The sequence below is a fragment of the Haliotis asinina genome, chromosome 7, assembly GCF_037392515.1.
Source record: "Haliotis asinina isolate JCU_RB_2024 chromosome 7, JCU_Hal_asi_v2, whole genome shotgun sequence".
NCBI classification, from domain to species: Eukaryota; Metazoa; Mollusca; class Gastropoda; order Lepetellida; family Haliotidae; genus Haliotis; species Haliotis asinina.
The window spans coordinates 49,565,373-49,589,056 of record NC_090286.1 but is presented as its reverse complement, the minus strand read 5'-3'; the positions used below and the strand labels follow the sequence as shown (position 1 = coordinate 49,589,056).

The 23,684-nt window shown below is 39.8% G+C and overlaps 1 protein-coding gene and 3 pseudogenes across 1 annotated transcript; all 4 read left to right on the top strand.

The window, feature by feature from the left end:
• The first annotated feature begins 5,748 nt into the window (after positions 1-5,748).
• LOC137291241 (arylsulfatase B pseudogene) lies at positions 5,749-7,325 on the top strand (annotated as a pseudogene).
• Positions 7,326-11,266: 3,941 nt separating this feature from the next.
• LOC137292049 (arylsulfatase J-like) lies at positions 11,267-11,674 on the top strand. The gene has a single exon (XM_067823599.1). It carries the CDS (start codon positions 11,267-11,269, stop codon positions 11,672-11,674), a length of 408 nt encoding a protein of 135 aa, XP_067679700.1.
• A 3,047-nt stretch (positions 11,675-14,721) lies between these two features.
• LOC137292048 (arylsulfatase B pseudogene) lies at positions 14,722-16,109 on the top strand (annotated as a pseudogene).
• A 4,018-nt stretch (positions 16,110-20,127) lies between these two features.
• LOC137291303 (arylsulfatase B pseudogene) lies at positions 20,128-22,978 on the top strand (annotated as a pseudogene).
• The last annotated feature ends 706 nt before the right edge of the window (positions 22,979-23,684 follow it).

Sequence of the window (23,684 nt, the reverse complement as noted above, 5' to 3'; positions counted from 1 at the left end):
AACCATTTTTCAGTGACATTTTCATCACCGTAGTCAGTCAAGACGACAACACATCGAGCTGATAACTCCTTCTAAAATCAAATGAAATCTCTGCTCAAAACTGAGTCCATTGTACCGATTGTCACTATGTTGTAACTAAAGCTTAAGGATATCGATGTTCCAGAGAGAGAAATGTAACGGCTGTAAATCCGGCATTCTTCATCATGAAGGTGGACACCAATTATTAGCAAGTAGAGCCGCTATTGCAAAACCACTTTGTGAAACTTTGGCAAAACCTTCAAAGGTGGTTGAGGTACCGTAAAATAATAGTCCTCCGAGAAGGAACGTGAGTCCAATTTTATTCCAAATAATTTGTTTATTCTTCTGTGTTCTTGGTCGCAGTATTTTGTTAATTTTAACTCTTTGGCTAAACGTTCTGACGTACATCCAGCTTGGGCGACTGTGCAGTTAGCAGAAGTACCGTGGTCCCTGGTGTGGTAGCCCAACTTTGGTTGTTGGTAATCTATGACCAATGCTATTTTGTATTCTTATCAGTGTTAATGTTCTAATAATTCTACACAAATTTCAATCTTCATCTGTGATTTGTAGTTCTTGTACTGTCATTCGTTAACAGAGTTTTAGTCATATATACTACCCATCGAAAGTTTAGACTCACTGTTATACGTGTGTGCGTGTATGTGTGTGTGTGTGTGCGTTTCCGTGCGCGCGTATGTGTGTGTGTGGCTACATCGAAGATGAATTTATCCACTAACGTCTGGGCACATAACCCAACGCATCATCATACCTAATTAAGAGTGAGACATCATAAGACATAGAACTGACAGGTTGAAATCAAATTCAATCTCGTAAAAATAATACATATTCACAGTAACTGGGTTGACACTTTTTTAGACAAAAGATTGCAATATAAACCCGTGCGCTGGTTGAAATGTTTACATGAACTCCAATACAGCGATTGTGTCAATAGTTTTCATTCTTAAAGACTAAATTTTAACATCGAGTTATTGGATCGGTATGACAATACAAAATTAGACTGACTTATTTACCGCGTTATATAATCATATTTTGGAATGTGCTTGGATAGCTGCTAATGATAAGAAAGCAAGCTTGTAAAGGTTGGGCTAGTCACGAGTTACCTTATCTTTTACAGTCGTCTCATATTCGACTACCTTGAGATGCACATGCTTCCACCAGGTAGACTCCAACCTTGTTGTAGATTATCCCTGCTTCCATACAGCAATTTTCTCCAGGTAGACTCCAACCTTGTTGTAGATTATTCCTGCTTTCATACAACAGTTATGTCACTAGTATTTATACATTTCATTGGTTCCACAAAATAGGCCTTGCATATACAATCAAGAAGCTTTAGCTGACCTAATCAGTCTGGAATGTGTCCACGAAGGCATTTCTTCCAATGTCAAGAATTCGAGCTGATAAAACTAGGATTAGTCATGAATTATTATCTTTGTAGTGTATACGGCCACCTACACAAGCCACAATATGAATTTCACATCAGTTGTGTGCCTTTGTTTGATTATAGTTCTCTGTGAGTGTGCAGAGAAACCTCACATTAATGATCTAATGATCACATCTAACCTGGACAGACTAGCCACAGCGGGAGTGATCCTCAACTCTTCTTATGTCAAGCCTGTGTGTTCGCCCTCCAGAAACTGCTTCATATCAGGGTATTTCCCCTATCACACTGAATTACAAGATGACAGTATTGATGTAAATGAAGCAAAACACTTTGATGCTCATCAATGGTGGACCGAGTAACAGGAACGAGTTCTTCTACAACACCTCTGTTGATAGGGAAGCAGCAGCAATCAGGTTCGCAGATTTCAAACTCATTCAAGGGAGTCCAGGAAATCACAGCGGTTGGGCTCCTTACCACATCTGGAAATTGATGAACGTGTCTATGAAGCTGATAACCAAACGTTCCCTCCCTTTATGCTCTACAACATTACTGCAGATCCAACCGAGCATTTCGACCTCTCAGCCAAGTACCCTGATCTTCTGGACATGATGAAGAAGAGGCTGGAGAACTGGAAGAAATCACGTGTTCCAGCCCAGGACCCTTCTCATGTTCCAAGAGCGAACCCAAAATACTACGGTTGTGTATAGAGTCCTGGGTGGTGTTGATCCAAATTGTGAATGGTTGCATATCACATATTATAGGGTTTTTTCTCACATTTAATTTTCTGTAAAAAGATATTTGAAGAGATGCAAATTGGTATAGGACGTCAATGGTTATGCTCAAACATGTCGAACGATCCTTCAAGGATGAATAAGGATGAATAAAAATGACTACTCAATGAACAGATATATTTTATTGAGTCAGCGTATTACGTGCTCTCTTAAGAGCTTCACCCTGAAGATATGGGCTAGAGTCAGTCTTCAACAATCAATATTTGTTGCAAAAGGCGAAAAACGGTACCATGTAATGAAGGAGATGTATGCATTCCAATACAGAATGTGAGGGTGGAATCAGGCAATGTCAAACACCAGACTGTCTAGTCCAGACGTGATTCTTTCTTGAATATTTCTGGGGGTTAAATGAAGAAAATGCCCGAACATCCTAGGAGACTTCGGGGTCTGCCATTTGAGGGTTGATGAATCTTTTTCTGTCTGCATGAATGATCTCAGTTTCGACATGATTATATTTATGCGACATTGGTTGAAAACTTCTTAGAGTGAAACAAAATAATGAAGGCACTGCGTCACTCCGCCATCAACTCTTGAAAATAACTAAACCAATCACTAACTGCCATTGATTTCAACAGCTGCACGCATGTGCAAACACTATTTAGGGGAATGGAATCTAAATATAGTAGCTAAAATTCTGTCAAGAAGACACTGAAAAAACACTGACGATACGTGTAGTTGTCATAAAAAACACTGACATACAAAAAAGAACACATCTGGTCTTTGGGGATTTTGACTCACAAACATTGTGCAGGTAGAGCCAAAAAAACATATATATTTATCTAGTGCTCTGTAATATTAACTGAATGGAATGAGTGCACCTACCACCAGTTGCTTCACAGGTACTTTTTAAACCAACCAAGAAACAAACAATTTTGACTATTGACAAGTGTATATTTCAAAGTCAACTTTCGATTTCCGAGCAAATGATACTATGAAGTGTATCGGTATGTTATTCTATTATTTCATCGAATGTTTGGTTCTTTGGTCATCTTCCCACTGACATCTATATAATTAATATTTTTGCCACAATGGTGCCTTTAAGTATACCCCACAAACCCTTCTAAAAGCGTTGAATCCTTTCGATGTTCAGAGAGCAGTGAGGTCCAAAACAAAAAAGAAAAAGCACTGATTCATTGTTTGGATGGTGATATCTTCCTCAGTTCACATATGGGCATTAACAGTCATGTAACCGTATTGTTTGTCAACTTTTATTGGAGTTGGAAGTAAATAGCTCGTCTTGAGAATCTGGTATGTAATTATGTCGTTGTTCTTGACTGCATTGTGGTTTTGGTTTATAATATGTGTGACCCAGCTGGAAACGTCATTGGGAGTAAATGCGGATCCTTAGCATTGAAAACAGCGATTGCATCAATGTATTTCATACTGAAGGTGTAAAAATTGTTATCACATCCTTCTAGAGCAAGGACAATACAAAAACACTCGGGTTTCAAGCCACAGTGGTTTAGCAGTCAATCTAGACTGCTCTTCTTAATGCGTGGTGTGGAATGTGTCTACGTAAGAATTCCTTCTGATGATAAGAATACAGGCTGACACAAATACAGTTATTCGCATGTCACGTTATCTTTTGAAGAACCCTTAAATACGACACTATTCTGTCGCGCACAGCACATCAACATGAATTACAAAATTAATCATTTCTGTGCCTTATCTTGACTTCAGCTTAAGTTCACTCAAGAAAACACTTAAAAGAAACTGACAATACATGTGCTTTTCATAAAATACACTGACGTACAAAAGAAAGTTCACTCTTGGTGTAAGGGGATTGTAAGTCACAAACATTGTGCACGTAGAGCACATATATTTATCTAAGTCTCTGTAATATTAACTGATGAGAATGTGTATATTTAACCTTGATCAAGACCAATTGCTTCACAAACACTTTATAAACCAATCTTCATTTCAGTTTTATTTATTTGGCCAACAAATTGTTTTCCGTGCAAAGATGTAGGAAATAGTTATAGAAAATATGATGGTCGATATCTTTACCAGCTATCGACAAGTCTTTAATTCAGGTGAGGTGAAGACCTGAAGGAGAGACTAGAATCTGTCTCGAAACGTTGTGGCCTTGTATATAAAAAGAAGTTGAACCATAAAGCACTTTTAGTTTGATTCCTCCAACTTCTAAATGCCTTTGAAAAAACTGATACTCTGAAGTGTATTGGTATGTCATTCTATTATTATTATGACCAACGAACGAACGATGAATGAGATCGAAGTCATATCTTTATTCTGGGGGTGACTTGACATGTGATTGACTGCAATAATAAACGTAAGTTAGATTCACATATAGCAATAACGTTAACTGTTTACGATAGTACGTAACCCAATTCATAACATGTTGCGGACTGCATAGTTTTCATTTATTACATTTTCATTCTTACAATAACTTATGTAATTACCTTATCGTTATATTACAAACATATCAATCCACGATGTATTCTTACTACTTTATACACTCTCCTAGAAACGAACGACTGGCTTGTCTGCTGACCCTCTCGCCACGAGACCTTCGAAAAACATGTGACGAGGCACCTGAATTATCTGCCCTTTTATCACGTATGTGATTACCTGCCCTTTCATCACTTAAAATAATCACCTTATCCTTACAATTATTTCATCTTTGGTCATCTTCCAGTGACATCTGTATGATTAATGTCTTTGACACAATGGTACCTATAAATATATGCCACAAACCCTCCACATTCGTTGGGAAAAAGTATCAGGAACACCGGGCCAAAGGTTTTGATTACTACAGTAGCATGTGTAGAATCAATACGGAAATTATCCCAGGTGCTCATTAAACATTCCTGGCCGTATCCTGAGGCATAAAGCAGTGCACAAGTTTAAATACACCTTAACTTGCTGGGCAGGGCAATATATTTATCTCTATTTGCATGTTCAGAGAGTTTTGAGGTCCTATACAGAAGAGAAAAATACTGATTCATTGTTTTGGTGGTTGTATTTTCCTCAACTCACATACTAGCCTTTCAAAAACACGTCTCCGTATCGTTTCAGCAAATTCAAATCAAACTCACCATTTATTGGAGTTAGAGACAAAAAAAACCCGTCTTGAGAAACTGGTGGGTGATTACGTCGTTTTTCTTGACTGTGTTGTGCTTGTAGTCTTTAACATATGGAATCCACCTGGAAAGATCATTGGTAAAGCAGTTCTATCACTGGATTTCATGGTGAAGGTGTGAAACCTGATATCATATCCTTCTAAAGCAATGACAATACAAAATTAACACCGGGGTTTCAAGTCACGAGTGTCATTTTCAGTGACTAAATCAGGATCTAGTAGTTATAATCATGCAAAATTAATATTGCGCTTTTAGCGTCCACATGTACCATCTTCATTGCTTTTTTTAATGGGTCATATAATCAGTCTGGAATGTGTCGATGTAAGCATATTTTCCGATGAGAAGAATTCAAGCTGGCAATAATAAGGTAAGACTCGTGTCACGTTATCTATGAAAGATCTCTTATATACGACTGCATTTCACTGCCTACAACAGATGCAACATGTATTTCACGTCTGCTGTGTGCCTTCTTTTGGCTACAGTTCTCTGTGAGTGTGCAGAGAAACCTCACATCATATTCATAGTTGCTGATGACCTTGGATGGAACGATGTTGGATTTCGAAACCCTCAAATGATCACCCCTAACCTGGACAGACTGGCCAAAGCGGGAGTCATCCTCAACTCTTCTTACGTCCAACCTCTGTGTTCGCCCTCCAGAAACTGCTTCATGTCAGGATATTTCCCTTATCACACAGGACTACAAGATGGTGTTGTTGGGGTTAACGCAGCAAAACATCTACCGGCAAACCTAACAATAATTCCACAGAAACTGAAACAACTTGGTTATGATGCTCACATGGTTGGAAAGTGGCATCTTGGTTTCTGCAACTGGAAATATACACCCACAGAGAGAGGTTTTGACTCCTACCTTGGATATTACAGCGGTGCTGAGGACTATTTTAACCACTCGAGACAGGGAGGTCCTGGTGAGGTAGGACTGGATTTTCGTTATAACAAGACTGTCTATAGAGACGCCAATGGAACGTACTCTGCACACGTGTTTGCGGACAGAGCTGTTCAAATCATTCGGAACCACGACAACAATAAGCCACTTTATTTGTACCTTCCATTCCAGTCTGTACATGCACCTCTTGAAGTTCCACCTGAATATGAAAACATGTACAAGAACATAGAGACCATAAGCAGAAGGATCTATTGTGGAATGGTGAGTGCTTTAGACGAAGCTGTTGGTAATATCACGAGGGCATTAGAAGAAAAAGGTCTCATGGACAATCTATTCTTAGTCTTTACAACTGATAATGGTGGTCCAACGTACAGGGCTGCTAATAACCTGCCTTTGCGAGGAGCTAAAAATACTCTCTGGGAAGGGGGAACGAAAGGAACTGGATTCATCTACAGTAAGACCATTCTCAAGAAGACAGGCTACCTCAACACTGGAATGATCCATGCTGTGGACTGGTACCCGACATTGGTGGAGCTGGCTGGTGGAGAGAGCACCGATCCCAACATGGACGGAGTCAGTCAGTACGACATGCTCATCAATGGTGGACCGAGTAAGAGGAACGAGTTCGTCTACAACATCTATGATGATAGGGAAGCCGCTGCAATCAGGTACGGAGATCTCAAACTCATGCAAGGGAGTCCAGGAGATCACAACGGTTGGGCTCCTTTGCCACATATGGGAATCGATGAACGTGTCTATGAAGATGATAACCAAACGTTCCCTCCCTTCATGCTCTACAACATTACTGCAGATCCAACCGAACACTTCGACCTCTCAGCCAAGTACCCTGATCTTCTGGACATGATGAAGAAGAGGCTGGAGAACTGGAAGAAATCCCGTGTTCCAGCCCAGGATCCGTCTCATGTTCCAAGAGCGAACCCAAAATATTATGGTGGTGTGTGGAGCCCCGGGTGGTGTTGACACAAGCTACGATGGGATTCACATTAAGTATTCAAGAAATAGCATACAGTATATTTTGCATTTTCTTTCTGCAAATGATATTGGAATAGACTGAAAGTTTGTTTGAAAATGTATGAACGTAATAAATCGTGTAATGATACATGCTTTTGAGTCATGATATTACCTGTCGTAAGAGGCGACCAGAGGCATTGGATTCCAGAGCGTCACTAACGTAATACAACGTCCTACAGGACATGTTATGTTTACGTGTATACCGACATCAATGCTAAACGTGGCTCAAAAGCAAGCAATTTGACCACTAGACTACCTCATCGCCTCTTGATACTTTGTTAAATGTCTGATGTGAATTTGAGATGAAATCCCTTTTTAACAAACATTTTGCCAGTGTAATGGTGGATCGCATTAACTTAAGTCATGCACAGTTGTGGTCATCAGACGCGTTTCCATCTGTGTAAGTTTCTCATTGGACATGAAAAGTGCCTTTGGTAGTTTAGTCTGTGATGGACTTTACTGTCCCATGAAACTGACATGCTGTGAAATATCTTCAATATCTTTCAAAGCAGAGGTGGTTAGATCAACCCACTCAAAACACGCTCACATCCAAAAGAAATAGGAAATTCAATGAATTCATTGTAACGTTGACAGAGCTCAATGGCGGTGTGCATGGCAACTACTCTTCGCACTGCTGTACGAGTGTTCAGTCGTTTACAACATGTACAAGATATCAAGGACACAACTCTTCAACTGATGACATTAACGCAGTTCTAGCTGAAGGTATCACTTTGAAGCAGCCATAAAATATGAAACTGTTCCTAGCCACGCAACAACTAGTGTGCATGTCGAGTTTAAACGTCGGTTTATGAATTCCAGTCTTAAACGTATATCAAAGATTATTTGAAGTTTCAGACATATTTCATAGAATCTGAAGACAAACTCTCCACTAAAAACTATATCTTATTATAGAGATGGAGGTCTTTACAAATGTTGTGAGAATGTTAATATCTCACGACTATAAACTGAAGTTCTTAGCAAATTATGACATTGATGACTAGAAGCATGTGATTCTGCATCACATTCACTGTTACGTATGATGCCAACATCGCTTCGCGTCGGCAGAAAATTATATCATTGTCGGGCACACCAACACCAGCACAAAAGCCCTTGGTTCTGCAGTAGAAATAAAACATTTGTAAGTGCACCTTACTAGACCTTCCTCTTAAAATTAAGTTTTTAAAATATAAAGCTTCCATTCCAGGAAAAACTTCAGCTACCGGAGTACCGGGTCCATTTTATCATAAATAAATAAATGCGTGAATCTCTAGCCCAAAACTGGAGATTTGACAGGTATGAACATATATTACAAACACGTTGAAGACATTGCTGAGGGTCATGAAAAGTTGTAACTGACATATTTAATTATCCACTACTGCTTGACAAGTATTAGATGAGCCATGGCCTGACTAATGACTCCAATTTACATATATCGAAACACCTGCTAGAAAATTCCATTTGAAACAAGAGGGAAACACGTTGTCGTCTACATATTGAAAAGTTCAATTTCCTCGTGCGATTCGTGTCGTGATGATGTCTTGCTGAACTAAATCGTTCTACGAGACACGTGTTAAACAGTAGTGGTACTGATTTCACGCCACGGTCAGCATGTATTGCACGTACTTAATCGCCAATCTACCTGAAGCAGCCAAGTGTATTCGTCCAGATTACTTGCCCCTCCCAATTGTCACAAACGCGTTGGTTCATCTAATACTTGTCAAGCAGTAGTCAAAAACTGAAAGTCAATATTAAATGGCTGTACACATGTTGTCATTGCTTCATGTATGAATATGCCATTATATGATTTTGCCTGATGTATTAGTATGTCTTTATTTAATCAATCACTGCTCCACAACCATTTTTCAGTGACATTTTCATCACCGTAGTCAGTCAAGACAACAACACATCAGAGGTGATAACCCCTTCTAAAATCAAATGAAATCTCTGCTCAAAACTGAGTCCATTGTACCGATTGTCACTATGTTCTAACTAAAGCTTAAGGATATCGATGTTCCAGAGAGAGAAATGTAACGGCTGTAAATCCGGCATTCTTCATCTTGAAGGTGGAGACCAATTATTAGCAAGTATAGCCGCTATTGCAAAACCACTAAAATGTGAAACTTTGGCAAAACCTTCAAAGGTGGTTGAAGTACCGTAAAATAATAGTCCTCCGAGAAGGAACGTGAGTTCAACTTTATTCCAAATAATTTTTTTATTCTTCTGTGTTCTTGGTCGCAGTATTTTGTTAATTTTAACTCTTTGACTAAACTTTCTGACGTACATCCAACTTGGGCGACTGTGCAGTTAGCAGAAGTACCGTGGTCCCTGGTGTGGTAACCCAACTTTGGTTGCTGGTAATCTATGACCAATGTTATTTTGTATTATATATTGTTATCTGTTAATGTTCTAATGATTGTATACAAATTTCAATCTTCATCTGTGATTTGTAGTTCCTTTACTGTCATTCGTTTACAGAGTTTTAGTCATATATACTACCCATCGAAAGTTTAGACTCACTATTATGCGTGCGTGCGTATGTGTGTGCGCGCGTATGTGTGTGTGTGGCTACATCGAAGATGAATTTCTCCACTAACTTCGGGGCACATAACCCAACGTATCATCATACCTGATTCAGAGTGAGACATCATAAGACATAGTCATAAGACATTCAGTCTCGTAAAAATAATACATATTCACAGTAACTGGGTTGACACTTTTTTAGACAAAAGATTGCAATATAAACCCGTGCGCTGGTTGAAATGTTTACATGAACTCCAATACAGCGATTGTGTCAATAGTTTTCATTCTTAAAGACTAAATTTTAACATCGAGTTATTGGATCGGTATGACAATACAAAATTAGACTGACTTATTTACCGCGTTATATAATCATATTTTGGAATGTGCTTGGATAGCTGCTAATGATAAGAAAGCAAGCTTGTAAAGGTTGGGCTAGTCACGAGTTACCTTATCTTTTACAGACGTCTCATATTCGACTACCTTGAGATGCACATGCTTCCACCAGGTAGACTCCAACCTTGTTGTAGATTATTCCTGCTTTCATACAGCAATTATGTCACTAGTGTTTATACATTTCATTGGTTCCACAAAATAGGCCTTGCATATACAATCAAGAAACTTTAGTTGACCTAATCAGTCTGGAATGTGTCCACGAAGGCATTTCTTCCAATGTCAAGAATTCGAGCTGATAAAACTAGGATTAGTCATGAATTATTATCTTTGTAGTGTATACGGCCGCCTACACAAGCCACAATATGAATTTCACATCAGTTGTGTGCCTTTGTTTGATTATAGTTCTCTATGAGTGTGCAGAGAAACCTCACATTGTTTTTATAGTTGCTGATGATCTTGGATGGAATGATGTTGAATTTCGAAATCCTCTAATGATCACACCTAACCTGGACAGACTAGCCACAGCGGGAGTGATCCTCAACTCTTCTTATGTTCAGCCTCTGTGTTCGCCCTCCAGAAACTGCTTCATGCCAGGGTATTTCATGTATCACACTGAATTACAAGATGACATTATTGATGCAAATGAAGCAAAACACCTTCTGGGCAACCTAATAATAATCCCGCAGAAACTGAAACACCTTGGCTTATGATACCCACCTGGTTGGAAAGTGGCATCTTGGCTTCTGTAACTGGAAATATGCAGCAACAGAGTGAGGCTTTGACTCCTTCCTTGGATACTTACACTGGAGCTGAAGGCTATTTTAAGCACTCGAGACGGCGAGGTCGTCATGAAGTAGGACTGGATTTTCGGTATAATGAGACTGTGAACTTGAAGTTCCACCAAAATATGAAAACATGGTCAAGAACATAGAATCAGTAAGAAGAAGAATCTATTGTGGAATGGAGAGCATGTTAGACGACGCTGTTGGTAATATTACCCACGCATTAAAAGAAAAAGGCCTCATGGACAGTCTATTCTTGGTCATTACAACGGATAGTGGTGGTCCTACATATACAGCATATAATAACTTGCCTTTGCGAGGAGCCAATGCTACACTATGGCAATTTGGAACGAAGGGACATGCTCATCAATGGTGGACCGAGTAAGAGGAATGAGTTCGTCTACAACGTTTATGATGATAGGGAAGCAGCTGCAATTAGGTTCGGAGATCTCAAACTCATTCAAGGGAGTCCAGGACATTACAAAGGTTGGGCTCCTTTGCCACATATGGGAATCGATGAACGTGTCTATGAAGATGATAACCAAACGTTCCCTCCCTTCATGCTCTACAACATTACTGCAGATCCAACCGAACACTTCGACCTCTCAGCCAAGTACCCTGATCTTCTGGACATGATGAAGAAGAGGCTGGAGAACTGGAAGAAATCCCGTGTTCCAGCCCAGGACCCTTCTCCTGTTCCAAGAGCGAACCCAAAACACTACGGTTGTGTATAGAGTCCTGGGTGGTGTTGATCCAAATTGTGAATGGTTACATATCATATATTATAGGTTTTTTTCTCACATTTAATTTTCTGTAAAAAGATATTGGAAGAGATGCAAATTGGTATAGGACTTCAATGGTTGTGCTCAAACATGTCGAACGATCCTTCAAGGATGAATAAGGATGAATAAAAATGACTACTCAATGAACAGATATATTTTATTGAGTCAGAGTATTACGTGCTCTCTTAAGAGCATCACCCTGAAGATATGGGCTAGAGTCAGTCTTCAACAATCAATATTTGTTGCAAAAGGCGAAAAACGGTACCATGTAATGAAGGAGAGGTGTGCATTCCAATACAGAATGTGAGGGTGGACTCAGGCAATGTCAAACACCAGACTGTCTAGTCCAGACGTGATTCTTTCTTGAATATTTCTGGCAGCTAAATGAAGAAAATGCTCGAACATCCTAGGAAACTTCGGGGTCTGCCATTTGAAGGTTGACAAATCTTTTTCTGTTTGCATGAATGATCTCAGTTTCGACATGATTATATTTATGCGACATTGGTTGAAAACTTCTTAGAGTGAAACAAAATAATGAATGCACTGCGTCACTGCGTCACTGCGTCACTACTTGAACAATGTGTGTGAGTCCAAATCCCCAAAGACCAGATGTGTTCTTTTTTGTACGCCAGTGTATTTTATGACAACTACACGTATTGTCAGTGTTTTGTCAGTGTCTTCTTGACAGAATTTTAGCTACTATATTTAGATTCCATTTCCCTAAATAGTGTTTGCACATGCATGCAGCTGTTGAAATCAGTGGCAGTAAGTGATTGGTTTAGTTATTTTCAAGAGTTGATGGCGGAGTGACGCAGTGCATTCATTATTCTGTTTCACTCTAAGAAGTTTTCAAGCAAGTTTTTATGTCGTTGTTCTTGACTGCATTGTGGTTTTGGTTTATAACATATGGCACCCAGCTGGAAACGTCACTGGGAGTAAGTGCGGATCTTTAGCATTGAAAACAGCGATTGCGTCAATGTGTTTCATACTGAAGGTGTAAAACTTGTTATCACATCCTTCTACAGCAATGACAATACAAACTTAACACTCGGGTTTCAAGCCACAGTGGTATTCAATCTAGACTGCTGTTTTTAATGCGTGGTGTGGAATGTGTCTATGTAAGCATTCCTTCTGATGATAAGAATACAGGCTGACACAAATACAGTTATTCGCATGTCACGTTATCTTTTGAAGAACCCTTAAATACGACACTATTCCGTCGCGCACAGCACATCAACATGAAGTACAAAATTAAGCATTTCTGTGCCTTTTCTTGATTTCAGCTTAAGTTCACTCAAGAAAACACTTAAAAGAAACTGACAATACATGTGCTTTTCATAAAATACACTGACGTACAAAAGAAAGTTCACACTTGGTGTAAGGGGATTGTAAGTCACAAACATTGTGCACGTAGAGAACACATATTTATCTAATACTCTGTCATATTAACTGAAGAGAATGTGTATATTTAACCTTGATCAAGACCAATTGCTTCACAAACACTTTATAAACCAATCTTCATTTCAGTTTTATTTATTTGGCCAACAAATTGTTTTCTGTGCGAAGACGTAGGAAATAGTTATAGAAAATATCTTTACAAGCTATCGACAAGTCATTAATTCAAAGTCAATATGCAATTTCTGTGTAAATGATACTCTGAAGTGCATCGGTATGTCATTCTATTATTATTATGACTAACGACCGAAGGATGAATGAGATCGACGTCATATCTTTATTCTGGGGGTGGCTTGAAATGTGATTGACTGCAATAATAAACATAAGTTAGATTCACATATAGCAATAACGTTAACAGTTTACGATAGTACGTAACCCAATTATTCATAACATGTTACGGACTGCATAGTTTTCATTTATTACATTTTCATTCTTACAATAACTTATGTAATTACCTTATCGTTATATTACAAACATGTCAATCCACGATGTATTCTTACTGCTTTACACGCTCTCCTAGAAACGAACGACTGGCTTGTCTGCTGACCATCTCGCCACGAGACCTTCGAAAAACATGTGACGAGGCACCTGAATTATCTGCCCTTTTATCACGTATGTGATTACCTGCCCTTTCATCACTTAAAATAATCACCTTATCCTTACAATTATTTCATCTTTGGTCATCTTCCAGTGACATCTGTATGATTAATGTCTTTGACACAATGGTACCTATAAATATATGCCACAAACCTCCACATTCGATGAGAAAAAGTATCAGGAATACCGGGCCAAACATTTTGATTACTACAGTAGCATGTGTAGAATCGATACGGAAATTATCCCAGGTGCTCATTAAACATTCCTGGCCGTATCCTGAGGCACAAAGCAGTGCAGTTTAAATACACCTTAACTTGCTGAACAGGGCAATATATTTATCTCTGTTTGGATGTTCAGAGAGTTTTGAGGTCCTATACAAAAGAGAAAAAAACACTGATTCATTGTTTTTGTGGTTGTATCTTCCTCAGCTCACATACTTACCTTCAAAAACACGTCTCCGTATCGTTTCAGCAAATTCAAATCAAACTCAACATTTAAAGGAGCCCGTCCTGTGAAACGTCGTTTTTCTTGACTATGTTGTGCTTGTAGTCTTTAACATATGGAATCCATCTGGAAAGATCATTGGTAAAGTAGTTCTATCAATGGATTTCATGGTGAAGATGTGAAACCTGATATCATATCCTTCTAAACCAATCACAATACAAAATTAACACCGGGGTTTCAAGTCACGAGTGTCATTTTCAGTGACTAAATCAGGATATAGTAGCTATAATCGTGCAAAATTAATATTGCGCTCTTAGCGTCCACATGTACCATCTTCATTATTTTTAAATGCGTAATATAATCAGTCTGGAATGTGTCGATGTAAGTATTTTCTTCCGATGAGAAGAATTCAAGCTGGCAATAATATGGTAAGGCTCGTGTCACGTTATCTATGAAAGATCTCTTATATACGACTGCATTTCACTGCCTACACCAGATGCAACATGTATTTCACGTCTGCTGTGTGCCTTCTTTTGGCTACAGTTCTCTGTGAGTGTGCAGAGAAACCTCACATCATATTCATAGTTGCTGATGACCTCGGATGGAACGATGTTGGATTTCGAAACCCTCAAATGATCACCCCTAACCTGGACAGACTGGCCAAAGCTGGAGTCATCCTCAACTCTTCTTACGTCCAACCTCTGTGTTCGCCCTCCAGAAACTGCTTCATGTCAGGATATTTCCCTTATCACACAGGACTACAAGATGGTGTTGTTGGAGTTAACGAACCAAAACATCTACCGGCAAACCTAACAACAATCCCAAAGAAACTGAAACAACTTGGTTATGATGCTCACATGGTTGGAAAGTGGCATCTTGGTTTCTGTAACTGGAAATATACACCCACAGAGAGAGGTTTTGACTCCTACCTTGGATATTACTCTGGTGCTGAGGGCTATTTTAACCACTCGAGAGGGGGAGGTCCTGGTGAAGTAGGACTGGATTTTCGTTATAACAAGACTGTCTATAGAGACGCCAATGGAACCTACTCTGCACACGTGTTTGCGGACAGAGCTGTTCAAATCATTCGGAACCACGACAACAATAAGCCACTTTATTTGTACCTTCCATTCCAATCTGTACATGAACCTCTAGAAGTTCCCCCTAAATACGAAAACATGTACAAGAACATAGAGACCATAAGCAGAAGGATCTATTGTGGAATGGTGAGTGCTTTAGACGAAGCTGTTGGTAATATCACGAGGGCATTAGAAGAAAAAGGTCTCATGGACAATCTATTCTTAGTCTTTACAACAGATAATGGTGGTCCTACATATACAGCATCTAATAACTTGCCTTTACGGGGAGCCAAAAATACTCTCTGGGAAGGAGGAACGAAAGGAACGGGATTCATCTACAGTAAAACCCTTCTCAAGAAGACAGGCTGCCTCAACACTGGAATGATGCATGCTGTGGACTGGTACCCAGTCAGTACGACATGGTCATCAATGGTGGACCAAGCAAGCGGAATGAGTTCGTCTACAACATCTATGACGAGAGGGAAGCAGCTGCAATCAGGTTCGGAGATCTCAAACTCATGCAAGGGAGTCCAGGAAGTCACAATGGTTGGGCTCCTTTGCCACATTTGGGAATCGATGAACGTGTCTATGAAGCTGATAACCAGAAGTTCCCTCCCTTCATGCTCTACAACATTACTGCAGATCCAACCGAACACTTCGACCTCTCAGCCAAGTACCCTGAACTTGTGGACATGATGAAGAAAAGGCTGGAGAACTGGAAGAAGTCGCGTATTCCTGCACAAGACCCTTCTCCTGTTCCAAGAGCGAACCCAAAATACTATGGAGGAGTATGGAGTCCAGGGTGGTGCTAATATGTAGTATGTTTGGGTACATGGTCAGGTGGAAATGCAGGTTTTTTTATATTACCCTGCAGCTTCTGTGTATATAAGCAAATACTTTGACGATGCCACGTAAGATGAGTACGATGTGAAACCGCCCATGTATCACTCACAGCAAATAAAAAATACTAGTCTGGATGTAAAATTGTTTGCACATGATATATCCAAATTTCAACTTCATTTTTATTATATTTCTTGGCCCGTGAAGGTCCGTGGTAGAATAGGCCTTCGGGAACCCATGCTTACCATAAAAGGTGACTATGCTTGTTGTGAGAGACGATTAACGGGATCGGGTGGTTAGGCTCGCTGACTTGGTTGACACATGTTATCGGTTCCAAATCGCACAGATCGATGCTCATGTTGTTGATCACATTGCCGCCATATAGCTGAAATATTGCCAATTGTGGCGTAAAACGCAACTCACTCAGTCACTCATTATATTTCTTGGTTGTGTCGGCCATCCACAGCCGATAGTAAGTGCCACCAAAGCAGTCAACGCCTAACACCTTCATTAGTTCCCGTCACGATGACGCACCAGAGAATAGCTGAAATAATTTACTCAAAGACGGTTTCAAACCCAACTCCCTAGCCCATGGCAAACATCTTTGACGTGAGTTTTATGTATATTGTAACAGAAGCAGTGTAATGTCAACTGAAGACATAATTTGGATGATGTGTATTCGTAATTTCTTGTTTGAAAAGCGTTTTGGTAAATTGTTGAAAACGAGTAACAGGTCAGTTATTACACTTAATATTAATTTATCCCAACTGACCTTAAGCGATGATGGATCCATATACGTAATTATGGATCCAGATACGTAGTTATTGGTCTACCGTAACACAAAAAAGGATCCATCAATGCGTATCTGGATACATCGGTATGGAAGAATTCCATTCATTTCACAGCGTATATATGCACGAATATAAAGTGACAACGAACTTAAATACCAGACTGTAAATCAGCTTGTCATTCATCTTTCCATTTCAAGCTAACCTTTAGCGTTCTCCAACACCTCGAACGAATACAACAGATTGTATAACAAACTTGAGTTTTATGACAAAATATTTATGTAGATTAATGCCATACTTGACACATTGTCACACAGGATGTAATCATGGTGTTATCATTGTCCGTACACATGTATCAGGTATAGTAGGGCACGGTTACTTGTTGTTTCCATGGTTACTGACGATGGCATGCAAGCAAGCGCAGGCACAAAGCATAACCAGATGTCGTGTATATTAGCAGGAAAGACTAAGAGGATGGGTGCGGCTTTGTATTAACCACTCCTTACCTCTCCAGAGTTGATCAGTCATACGTAACTGAAGTCGGAATTGGAAGCATTTGGGAACCGTTGAACATCGCTTACACAAATACGCACAGAGAGAGTGGTGGTGGTAGACAAACAGAAAGACAGGCGGAAAGACATGCAGGCAGACGGGCAGATAATCGCATTAAACATAACATTGATAACATTTCATTTGTGATGTACTAGTAATGATTGAGTATGGTTTTACGTCGCTCAGCAATATACTAGCTGAGTGAAACTCTGTTGGTAATCAAGGCTGGACAAGACAATCCAGAGAATACCAAAAGAAGGTATTCTAAGTAACTGATGTGTGATGACATGCACTGACCAAGGAAGTGAGTCTGACCACCCGATTCCGTAAGTGTCTGGAGTGAAGCTGATAACCAAACGTTCCCTGCCTTCATGCTCTACAACATTACTGCAGATCCAACCGAACACTTTGACCACTAAACCAAGCACCCTGAATTTGTGGACATGATGAAGAAGAGGCTGGAGAACTGGAAGAAATCCCGTGTAATGATACATGCTTTTGAGTCATGATATTACCTGTTGTTTTGTCATGGCGTGCACATTCTCGTTTGACGTAAGAGGCGACCAGAGGCACTAGATTCCAGAGCGTCACTAACGTAATACAACGTCCTACAGGGCATGTTATGTTTACGTGTATACCGACATCAATGCTAAAAGTGGCTTAAAAGCGAGCACTTTGACCACTAGACTACCTCATCGCCTCTTGATACTTTGTTAAATGTCTGATGAGAATTTGAGATGAAATCCCTTTTTAACAAACATTTTGCCAGTGTAATGGTGGATCGCATTAACTTAGGCCATGCACAGTTGTGCTCATTAGACGCGCTTCCATCTGTTGGTAGAATAGTTATTAAGTTTCTCACTGGCCCTGAAAATTGCCTTTGATAGTTTAGTCTGGGGTGGACTTTACTGCCCCATGAAACTGACATGCTGTGAAATATCTTCAATATCTTTCAAAGCAGAGGTGGTTAGATCAACCCACTCAAAACACGCTCACATCCAAAAGAAATAGGAATGAATTCATTGTAACGTTGACAGAGCTCAATGGCGGTGTGCATGGCAACTACTCTTCGCACTGCTGCACGTGTGTTCAGTCGTTTACAACATGTACAAGATATCAAGGACACAACTCTTCAACTGATGACATTAACGCAGTTCTAGCTGAAGGTATCACTTTGAAGCAGCTATAAAATATGAAACTGTTCCTAGCCACGCAACACCTAGTGTGCATGTCGAGTTTAAACGTCGGTTTATGAATTCCAGTCTTAAACGTATATCAAAGATTATTTGAAGTTTCAGACATATTTCATAGAATCTGAAGTCAAACTCTCGACTAAAACTATATCTTATTGTAGAGATGGGGGTCTTTAAAAATGTTGTGAGAATGTTAATATCTTACGACTATAAACTGAAGTTCTTTTGACTTAACGCGTTAGGAAATTATGACATTGAGGACTAGAAGAATGTGATTCTGCATCACATTCACTGTTACTTATGATGCCAACATCGCTTCACGTCGGCAGAAAATTATATCATTGTCGGACACACGAACGCCAGCACAAAAGCCCTTGGTTCTGCAGTAGAAATAAAACATTTGTAAGTGCACCTTACTGGACCTTCTTGTTAAGTTCTTAGAATGTAAAGCTTCCAACCTAGAAAAAAAAACCTTGAGCTACCTGACTACCGGGTCCAGTTTATCATAAATAAATAAACGCGTGAATCTCTAGCCCAAAGCTGGAGAGTTGACAGGTATGAACATATATTACAAACACATTGAAGACATTGCTGAGGGTCATGAAAAGTTGTAACTGACATATTTAATTATCCACTGCTGCTTGACAAGTATTAGATGAGCCATGGCCTGACTAATGACCCCAATTTACATATATCGGAACGCCCGCTAGAACATTCCATTTGAAACAAGAGGGAAAAACGTTCAATTTCCTCGTGCGATTCGTGTCGTGATGGTGTCTTGCTGAACTAAATCGTTCTACGAGACACGTGTTAAACAGTACCGGTACTGATTCCATGCCACTGTCAGCATGTATTGCACGTGCTTAATCGCTAATCTACCTGTAGCAACCAAGTGTATTCGTCCAGATGACTTGCCCCACCTAATTGTCACAAACGCGTTCACTGCTTTGGTTCAACTAATACTTGTCAAGCAGTAGTCAAAAACTGAAAGTCAATATTAAATTGCTCTACACATGTTGCCATTACTTCATGTATGAATATGCCATTATATGCTTTTGCCTGATGTATTAGTGTGTCTTTATTTAATCAATAACTGCTCCACAACCATTTTTCAGTGACATTTTCATCACATTTTTATTTTAGTCAGTCAAGACAACAACACATCAGAGCTGATAACTCCTTCTAAAATCAAATGAAATCTCTGCTCAAAACTGAGTCCATTGTACCGATTGTCACTATGTTCTAACTAAAGGATATCGATGTTCCAGAGAGAGAAATGTAACGGCTGTAAATCCGGCATTCTTCATCTTGAAGGTGGAGACCAATTATTAGCAAGTATAGCCGCTATTGCAAAACCACTTTGTGAAACTTTGGCAAAACCTTCAAAGGTGGTTGAAGTACCGTAAAATAATAGTCCTCCGAGAAGGAACGTGAGTCCAATTTTATTCCAAATAATTTTTTATTCTTCTGTGTTCTTGGTCGCAGTATTTTGTTAATTTTAACTCTTTGGCTAAACGTTCTGACGTACATCCAGCTTGGGCGACTGTGCAGTTAGCAGAAGTACCGTGGTCCCTGGTGTGGTAACCCAACTTTGGTTGTTGGTAATCTATGACCAATGTTATTTTGTATTATATATTGTTATCTGTTAATGTTCTAATGATTGTATACAAATTTTAATCTTCATCTGTGATTTGTAGTTCCTTTACTGTCATTCGTGAACAGAGTTTTAGTCATATATACTACCCATCGAAAGTTTAGACTCACTCAAAGGACTCGCTGTATGTCATTACGCGTGTATGCGCGCGCGCGCGTGTGTATGTGTGGCTACATCGAAGATGAATTTCTCCACTAACGTCGGGGCAGCTACTGCAAACCTTATGCAGATGAATTACACGAAGATCATGCATCAAATTGCTGAAAGACATGTGCAAATAAGGTGTGATGGTTTGGTGTAAAGCTTCGTTTAGAATTCACCAATTTCCACTGAGTCTCATCATTTAGTGAACTCATGACAATAATCTTGTCAACGTTACGAATTTGGTTTACAATACATTAGTTCATATGTAAACATGAATGCATGTATGTATATATGTATGTAGTTCCCCGGGTATAGTGACATGAACAGAAATCAGAGAATGCTTGGCGTGTTGTACAAAAGCAAAATTATTAATGTTTTGACACAGCTAACCTTGATTTTAATACAATATTCAAAATACTGCGATTAATTTTAACTTTCTCATACTAGTTTTAATTCTGTCTGATAGAGTACTGTCCCCTGGTGACAGGTTTTATACCATACACATGTACACATACACCATACACATTCTTATCAGATATGTTATCACGATATGGCTGAAACATTGCCGGTGTGACGTGAAGTCCTCACTTAGTCACTCACTCAATCACTCATAGAAGCATAATACATGTACACAAAATAGATTTCTGAAAAATCAAAATGCTGTAATTTATCTGCATTATATAACGCCCCGATGACGACTCTTAGGCTAAAAAGTCGACATGCCGTTGTTTTCGATTCTTTAGTGTTTCGCTTCAGACGTTCTGAATTCTGAATGTATCACAAACCGTCAGGTTACACCAGAAACGTCAGCATGCTTCATTTACAGCCACACTATCCTGACATCTTATACTTATAACCATGACAAATTAGCATTGCGTTTACACCGTCCACATATATAATCTCCATATATTTTAGTGCTTGATATAATCAGTCGGAATACGTCCATTTAAGCATTTCTTCCACAGATATGAACACAAGCTGGTTCGAATCAGGACACTCACATGACACCTTATCTTTGGGAGATATCTTATATAAAACGAGGTCTCACTCCCTACATAAAAAACACCATGCCTTTCACGTCTGTTGTATGTCTTCTTTTGACTACAGTTCTCTGTGAGTGTGCAGAGAAACCTCACATCATATTCATAGTTGCTGATGACCTTGGATGGAACGATGTCGGATTCCGGAATCCTCAAATGATCACCCCTAACCTGGACAGACTGGCCAAAGCTGGAGTTATCCTCAACTCTTCTTACGTACAACCTCTGTGTTCGCCCTCCAGAAACTGCTTCATGTCAGGATATTTCCCTTATCACACAGGACTACAAGACGGTGTCATATTGGCAGACGAACCAAAACATCTACCCGCCAACCTAACAACAATTCCACAGAAACTGAAACAACTTGGTTATGATGCTCACATGGTTGGAAAGTGGCATCTTGGTTTCTGTAACTGGAAATATACACCCACAGAGAGAGGCTTTGACTCCTACCTTGGATATTACTCTGGTGTTGAGGACTATTTTAACCACTCGAGACGTCTCAGTCATAGTGAACTAGGACTGGACTTTCGCTATAACAAGACTGTCTATAGAGAAGCCAAGGGAACCTACTCTGCACACGTGTTTGCGGACAGAGCTGTTGAAATTATCCGGAACCACGACAACAATAAGCCACTTTATTTGTACCTTCCATTCCAATCTGTACATGAACCTCTGGAAGTTCCCCCTAAATACGAAAACATGTACAAGAACATAGAGACCATAAGCAGAAGGATCTATTGTGGAATGGTGAGTGCTTTAGACGAAGCTGTTGGTAATATCACGAGGGCATTAGAAGAAAAAGGTCTCATGGACAATCTATTCTTAGTCTTTACAACAGATAATGGTGGTCCTACATACACAGCATCTAATAACTTGCCTTTACGGGGAGCCAAAAATACTCTCTGGGAAGGAGGAACGAAAGGAACTGGATTCATCTACAGTAAAACCCTTCTCAAGAAGACAGGCTACCTCAACACTGGAATGATGCATGCTGTGGACTGGTACCCGACATTGGTGGAGCTGGCTGGTGGAGAGAACACCGATCCCAACATGGACGGAGTCAGTCAGTACGACATGCTCATCAATGGTGGACCAAGCAAGCGAAATGAGTTTGTCTACAACATCTATGACGAGAGGGAAGCAGCTGCAATCAGGTTCGGAGATCTCAAACTCATGCAAGGGAGTCCGGGAAGTCACAACGGTTGGGCTCCTTTGCCACATCTGGGAATCGATGAACGTGTCTATGAAGCTGATAACCAAACGTTCCCTCCCTTCATGCTCTACAACATTACTGCAGATCCAACCGAACACTTCGACCTCTCAGCCAAGTACCCTGAACTTGTGGACATGATGAAGAAGAGGCTGGAGAACTGGATGAAATCCCGTGTTCCAGCCCAGGACCCTTCTCCTGTTCCAAGAGCGAACCCAAAATACTATGGAGGAGTATGGAGTCCTGGGTGGTGCTAATATGTAGTATGTTTGGGTACATGGTCAGGTGGAAATGTAGGGGTTTTTTTGTATATTACCCTGCAGCTTCTGTGTATATAAGCAAATACTTTGATGATGCCAAGTAAGATGAGTACGATGTGAAACCGCCCATGTATCACTCACAGCAAATAAAAAATACAAGTCTGGATGTAAAATTGTTTCATTTCCATTATATTTCTTGGCCCTTGAAGGTCCGTGGTAGGCCTTCAGGAACCCATGCTTACCATAAAAGGTGACTATGCTTGTGGTGAGAGACTATCAACGGGATCTTAGGTTCGCTGACTTGGCATGTTATTGGTTTCAAATCGCACAGATCAATGCTCATGTTGTTGATCACATTGCCACCATATAGCTGAAATATTGCTAAGTGCGGCGTAAAACGCAGCTCACTCACTCACTCATTATATTTCTTGGTTTTGTCGGCCATCCAAAGCCGATTGTAAGTGCCACCAAAGCAGTCAACGTATAACACCTTCATTAGTTCCCGTCACGATGACGCACCAGAGAATAGCTGAAATAATTTACTCAAAGACGGTTTCAAACCCAACTCCCTAGCCCATGGCAAACATCTTTGACGTGAGTTTTATGTATATACTAAAAGAAGCAGTGTAATGTCAACTGAAGACATAATTTGCATGATGTGTATTCGTAATTTCTTGTCGAAGAAACGTTTGGGTAAATTGAT

Bases quoted from the DNA above. Each gene is read 5' to 3' on its own strand.
- LOC137292049 (XM_067823599.1), top strand. From the start codon at position 11,267: ATGCTACACTATGGCAATTTGGAACGAAGGGACATGCTCATCAATGGT.